This window comes from Cherax quadricarinatus, unplaced genomic scaffold (assembly GCF_038502225.1).
Source record: "Cherax quadricarinatus isolate ZL_2023a unplaced genomic scaffold, ASM3850222v1 Contig6670, whole genome shotgun sequence".
Taxonomy (NCBI): domain Eukaryota; kingdom Metazoa; phylum Arthropoda; class Malacostraca; order Decapoda; family Parastacidae; genus Cherax; species Cherax quadricarinatus.
In genome coordinates, this window is record NW_027201696.1 from 636 (window position 1) to 8,210 (window position 7,575).

Sequence of the window (7,575 nt, forward strand, 5' to 3'; positions counted from 1 at the left end):
TCTCAACACACACATCCCAGGTGTTACATATGTGTCTCATACATCAAGATGTCAGTATTATTCACCTTAAATGTAGTGACACTGAAAAATATTATTTGAAAAGAACTTATATTACTGTTTATTATTATTATTATTATTATTATTATTATTATTATGTAAATGGAAAGGCTAATTCCTTAAGGGATACACAGCGTTTGGGGAATGTTAGGTAATCACGTTTGATTCGTAGTGCCGCCAATTCCTTGGATCAAGAGCCCTAAATTAGCCATATCAAGGCACCCCTCGTAGAGTTGCGTCTCATAATATTTAAACTATTCCAATAACATTTATATATAAGAGATTTATTGTGTCTTCGTAAGTTGAATTTTTTTTTTGGCACCACATTATTGTTATTGATGGGGAGCGTTAGACTCTTAGGGGGTCATGCAACACTTAGGAAAGGGAAGCAATCAAACCACGGCACGGGTGGGGGTTTGAATCATAGGTTCGAATCCCACCCGTTCCATGGTCTGTTTGCAGTGGTGTTATTACAATTTTGTGAGTCGTGGAGGTAATTAAGTTTGATACAGACAAGGGCAGGGAAAAGTTACTTTAATTCTTGCTAGCTAGAAGGCAATAATTGTGAACTAAGAGGAAATGGTGAAGAAAATATTTATTGCGTACACCTTTACTGAAGATACACAAATAACCCGCACATAAAAGAGAGAAGCTTACGACGACGTTTCGGTCCGACTTGGACCATGACTTTGTAAATGGTCCAAGGCGGACCGAAGCGTCGTCATAAGCTTCTCTCTTTTATGTGCAGGTTATTTGTGTATCGTTCCAGTCACGGTATTGTACCTTTATTTGTTATTTACCGAAGATGTTTCGGTCACGTGTCTGACGTGGTTAGAGTCCCAGGACCGAAACGTCTTAAATACATTTAGTTCCTCCACACTCCCTCCTTCCAGTCTGATATTCAGTCTTTCATAACCTAGATCTTTTTTTGATAATTTCCATCACCTAACTCTTTGCAACACTTTAAATTTCCTTCTACTTACCCTCCTAAATTTGTTTACCACTGTGTACATTCGTGTCTATTTCCATCTAAATTCTTTGGATCACGAGCCCTTCAGCAGCATCAAGGAAGCCTTCCATGAAGGAACTAACTCCTGTATGGCTGCTACAGGCAAGAACGACGGACCTACAAGTCTACAAGGTCTGGCGGTGGCCACGAGCGGGCTGCCGGGAGGGAGCGATGGAGAGACTCCTGACGGAGGCAGTGACGAGGGTAACACCAGCCAGGGCTCCTCCAGGGTACCTCGTCTTATTCTGCTTATCATGACACTGACGGGGGCGGCTCTCCTCGTCCTCAATATCTCCATCATCGCCTGCTTCGTGCGGCGGAGAGCCATGAACCGGAACCCTTCCGGTAAGTCCAGTATTGTAACCTTTTCTCTTCTCGAAATTAATTTGCGAATGGCAAAGTATTTTTAATATACTGAGTTTTTTCTCACAATTTAAGGAGTCACCCAGTACAGATGTATATTTTGAATGAATAAATAAATTTTTTTGACTTTAATGAGTTGTCCTATGGAATAAATCTGCATATGTTTTTTATGTGCCCATAAAATCTGTCCACCCTCACCATCATTAAAAAAATGAATATTTGTATGTTACGTAGCTAAACCTAAATAAAAATATAACAAATGACTTAGATAATACTTAAGCAAAAAAAATTATAAAGCTAACTTTAATTACTGACTTACACAAGACTTAGACTTGCAAGAATTTAAAAAATTACCTTTCAATGCCTGAATGAACTAAATGGCTATAAGTCTAGTCAGGTTATTTTGGGCGGCAGCTCGAGCAGCACTGGATGTGTGTTACTTCCCGCTGAGAACAACAACGGATGTAAATCCCATTTCTAAACCTCATACACAAACATGCAAGATTAATGTTTCCCTTGACGCTGGCGCGGCCAGCCAACGACACAGCTGCACCATTTTCAACCTAAAAGGAGACGCCAGTTGTATGTAGCTGTGGTGACGAGAAAGACACATGTGCAGTTCTTTGGAATGCAAGTGTTGCACATGTGTCTTATTCTTTAACTTGTCGCCATTGATGATGATGATAATACTGCTAATAATAATAATCTTAATTTATTGAAATACATGATACAACTTACGCAGATCCAGCTGACATCAATGACATTATAGTGTACTTGTTACTTCCCATTTTTCTTGAACGGGAAGTAAGAGAGAGAGAGAGAGAGAGAGAGAGAGAGAGAGAGAGAGAGAGAGAGAGAGAGAGAGAGTTTCCAGGATCGAGTGAAACCGCCTTAAATCTTAAAAATACAGTTTATTGACCCGGTTAAAATGCCTACCAACACACTTTGGACTAGTCAAGTGTAATGCTGAAGATTATTGACCTGGCTGCCAACTGAGGCATATTCACATGATCAAGCTGCTTACTGAGACTTGAAGTGAGTCATCAATGAGAAGCAGTCCCGAGGTTACTTAATGAAGGAGCCAAGTTCTCTTCAGTGAACATCAAAAACATTCACAAGTTTGTGCAAAGTTTTTCTGTATGATCAGTGATGGAGGCTACACGAATGACTGGCTGACTTGCCTGAGTACGAGTAGGCTGCGAGATGTGTCTGTGATCAGCGATAGGCTTCACGAATGACTGACTGATTTGAAAGTTAAGACACATGTGCAACATCTGGAAATCTTTATTGTAGACGTTTCGCCATCTTGGTTCAGAGGACATCTACAAGACCTTCTTCACGGCTGCTGCAACTAACCCATCTCTTTGGGAAGGACCTACTTCCACTGGGGAATCCCGCCTACCAGTGACTTTGCCCTCGTCTGCTGCCCGTCCCTATCCACTGACGCCTATATAACCGCCAGTCTTCTTGCCTTTGCTCCAGATTCTCCTCCACCACGATGCTGTGAACACTAACTCCAAGGCTGAGGGACTGATTACCTCATCTTTTGTATATAGTTCTACTGTCTTCTTATTATGTCCTAGAATCTGTATTGATAAAGCCACTGGATGGCGAAACGTCTACAATAAAGATTTCCAGATGTTGCACATGTGTCTTAACTTTCATATTGTCGGTATTTTATACCTTTCTTGCACAACTGACTGATTTGCCTGAGTACGAGTAGGCTGTGAGATGTGTCTGTGATCAGTGACAGAGATTTCATAAATCACTCAAGTAACGTGTGAGACTACCAATGCAAGGGTGACGATCCCACTTAGCATCAGAATTGCTACTCTTCACTGCACATACACTGAAGACCAACTTTTGTCTCCCTGCTCTCTCACAACCCTCCCTGCAACGCTATATGATCCTCTCCGGTTTACCACTTAAAATGATTATAACAATAACAATTTAATTTTCTCTCCTAGGAATTATTGCATTTCGGCTTGACTGTATCCGATTTACGTAATGATTTGTGTTAATGACCTCTGGTCATGTTTTCTGACACTTGCTGTCCCCGTTCACCTAGAAGTAGGTAGGTATCTGGGTGTTAGTCGACTGGTGTGGGTGGCATCCTGGGGGTGGTATAATACCTCAGATATTTCTGGACTTTGAAATAAACTGAGGTAGACTAACAGCTCTTAGCCTGTAAAAAAATCGTTTATTTAATCAGTGATGCAATTATCGCGAAGAAGCGATACAAGATGCAAAAATAACCACAGGAGGAATTGAATGATAGCTCTAGGTCTTTCGTGTTGCAATCAACACATCAAGAACTTGCAATGATGCAGAAATGAGGAGGAAGTCCCAGCAGATATATTCAGGGGGACGATTCTAGCTCGAGGTAGAATTGTTCCCCTGAACAAATAAATCCGCTGGGACTTCCTACTCATTCCTGCAACATTGCAAGCTCCTGTTGTGTTGACTGCAACGTGAAATGCCTAGAGCTACTCAACTCTCCCTGTAACTGTTTTGTATCATGCTTAATCAGTGACTGTAGCCTCATCACTCATTCACTCACCTGAACACAAGCAGTGAGTAACACAACACCATAGCCTTCTTGTACCGGCAGACATGTTACATTTGCATGTGTTTTGGAAAGGTTCGTGTATGTACAGGTGACTAACAAAACTGTAACTACACTATTGCAAATAAATCATGGAACGGGTGGGGTTCTGAACCCTGAGTGGTTAACTCACCGGACTCTGAATTTTAGGACTCACTTGCCATGGGTTCAAACTCCACCCTTTTCCTGATTTGTGCATATGTGTATTTCCTTTGTGTGTGTGTGTGTGTGTGTGTGTGTGTGTGTGTGTGTGTGTGTGTGTGTGTGTGTGTGTGTGTGTGTGTGTGTGTGCTGGGGTAATGTATGCCGTGTGTGACTGTATCGATGTTGCGAATTGATGTTGGTGAGTAATCAAAGAAAACTCTAAAATCGCTTCTTCAGTCTAATACAGAGAAGACTAAAATTGGAGATACGAGAAGCAGTGACACACAAACAGATGAACTAGACATGTGTAACATCTGGAAATCTTAATGACAGAAACGTTTCGCCAGCCAGGGGCTTCTTCAGTCCACTACTGAGAAAAACGGAGGAATATGAAAAAGAGGTTAAGGTAATCAGTCCCTCAGCCTGGAGTCGATGACTTCAGTCTATCTATCTTGAGAAAAGTGCTATCAATATTGATGGACTGAACACATCGACTCCGGGCTGAGGGACTGATTACTTCAAACTCATCTGTAAAGGACTGAGAAAGCCACTGGCTGACGAAACGTTGCTGTAATAAGGATTCCTAAATATTGCACATGTGTCTCATCAACTTGTCGATTTTCTAAACCATTTACATCGTATCTAAGACATCTTTACTGTGGAAACGTTTCACCCACCAGTGACATTATGAATCCAATACAGAGAATAAATAGTGGAAGACGTGAGGAGGTAGGTTATGGCGGTCAGTACCTGAGAAGTGTCGTTAAAAATAGAGATGAACTCTTCTCCAGGCTGAGGGACTGTCCACCTCAAATACTTTTTCTCCAAGGTTGATAGACTGAGGATATCATCTTTATCTCATTATTACTGTTCCCTTTGTATTTGACTGAAGACGCCTACTGTGTAGGCGAAACTTTTCATCAATAAAGATACCCACTGTTGCACATGTATCTTAATCTTGAGAGGCAGTGTGCAAGCACTCAGAGTTATCAAGACCGTGGGACTGATCACCTTTATAGACCGAGGCGCTGATCACCTTCTTTATAGACCGATACACTGATCACCTTCTTTAAAGACCGAGACACTGGTCACCTTCTTTATAGACCGAGACACTGATCACCTTTATAGACCGAGGCACTGATCACCTTCTTTAAAGACCGAGACACTGATCACCTTTATAGACCGAGGCACTGATCACCTTCTTTAAAGACCGAGACACTGATCACCTTTATAGACCGAGACCTTCTTTATAGACCGAGGCACTGATCACCTTCTTTAAAGACCGAGACACTGATCACCTTTATAGACCGAGGTACTGATCACCTTCTTTATAGACCGAGGCACTGATCACCTTCTTTATAGACCGAGGCACTGATCACCTTTATAGACCGAGGTACTGATCACCTTCTTTATAGACCGAGGCACTGATCATCTTTAAAGACCGAGGCACTGATCACGTCTTGACGTCTTCCATCGTTTATTCTCTGTACTGGATTCATAAGGTATTGATTGGCGAAACGTCTTCACAATAAAGATACCCAAGTGTTGCACAAGTATCTATGAGATAATATGTCGTAATTTATGTCTGTTTTAGCATGTACAATATGTTAATGCAGTAAATTTATTACCCGAGATTTGAATTCACAAATGCTATTGTTGTTGTTGTTGTTGTTGTTGTTGTTGTAACAAGTAAGAACCCATATGTAGAGCACGCTATTCTTGTGTTAACGCTTCGCTCTTTATAGGCAAGGCGCTGTGGAGATTAAGCTCCATACAGGGCGAAACGTTATCGCAAAAGCTACTTTTGTATCCGCAGGAAAAGTGCTAAAGAGTCACGAGTCAAATGTTTCTGTACAGTTTAAACTGTGTTTCAGTGGGTATATTTTACAGCGTCTGCTGCACTTTCCGCCCTCGTAAAAAGTATTTAAGTAAGTTTATTTAGACACAGGTACACGTGTATGCAATTATCATGCATAGTGTAAACTACCCAGGATAAATAAAAAAAGTCAGACTAAGTGACTTTTTTCTATTGGAGATCTTGTAATATCTTATTAATTAAACCTTGAAAGTTAAAACAGCTAACTCAATTTTGTGAAAATAAATTGCAATATACCAAGAATATAGTAAATTGAGTTATTTTATAATTCCGGGGATCTAAGTTCTGGAATGTCAATAAGATGTGCAAATATTATTCCATGTACTGAATTCTCTTCCAGGTACTGAGCTCTCTTCCAGGTGCTGGAAATCTTGTAGGTATGTATTGGCTGTTCTTCAGCAGTGTGGGTATAGTAAGCCCTGGTATCCAGCACTAGTGATGTTGCTCACTCGTGTTTCTCTCCCCGTCAGCGCCTTGCTCCTCCAAAACTGCATCTCTGGGGAACTTCGGAGCCACTCCAGCCTCCACTCCAGGTGTACAACCCAGCGAGGTCTTCCTATCCCTCAACACCATGTCCTCCAACAATCCCTCCACTTCTCCCTCAGAGTATCAGGTGAGTCACTTCCTCATATCCTCCAACACCTCCTAAGTGTTAGTCACCTTACACACATTATCCCTGTCAACCTATCAGTAAGTAGGTACCTGGGTGTTAATCACCTTACACCTGCTGTCCCTATTCACCTCTCAGTAAATAGGTATCTGGGTGTTTGGCGACTGTTATGGGTCGCTTCCTGGCGTAGAAACTCCCAGCTTTAATCCTGGGAGCTAAGGTAGGATAACAGCTCATAGTTTTTAAATGAGCTAAAGTAGGATGACAACAGAGCTGAGGTAAGGCAACAGCTCTTAGCCTGTAAATTCGAAGGAGTGAAGACAAAAATACTTCACTTCCGTATCATTACGAAACAAAGTTCTGCGTTAACTTGGGTGATGTCCCTTGGTGGCTGCTGTTAGAACTAACATTAATTAATGACGGGGAGGGGAGAGAGGAAGAGGGATATCACTGGGGGCTTAGCGATCCCTCGGCCCGTTCCCGGAGCAGGGAGAGAGGCTGGAGAATAGGGAGAAGAGGCACAGCTAAGAGGAAGGACTCGTTCGAACTCACTACACATATTAACGTCTCCCAGATGGTGTGTTAAATTGTCTCAGCTGAAATTGTTGAAGTAAAAGACTTTTCGCTATAGCAAAGGAGAGATAGATAGATAGATAGATAGATAGATAGATAGATAGATAGAGAGAGAGAGAGAGAGAGAGAGAGAGAGAGAGAGAGAGAGAGGAGGGGGGGGGGGTAAGTAGAGATGAAGGTGAAGATTTATAGAGAGACGGAAGATGAAGAAAGTTGGATAGGCAACGAAAGACATATGAGAAAGAAAAGGAAATGAAGGAAGAGACAGAGAAAGACAAGAGATAAAAGATACGATGAAGTTGGAGTGACCAACGAAGGAAAATAGGAAAGGGAGGGAG

The 7,575-nt window shown here is 41.7% G+C and overlaps 1 protein-coding gene across 1 annotated transcript; it reads left to right on the plus strand.

Annotated features, from left to right (window-relative positions):
* Positions 1 to 805: 805 nt before the first annotated feature.
* Positions 806 to 6,667, plus strand: LOC138852291 (uncharacterized; the record flags this gene model as incomplete). Its single annotated transcript, XM_070082066.1, has 2 exons — positions 806 to 1,411; positions 6,525 to 6,667. Coding segments are annotated over exons 1-2 (399 nt in total), but the record flags the coding sequence as incomplete, so codon positions are not given.
* Positions 6,668 to 7,575: the final 908 nt, after the last annotated feature.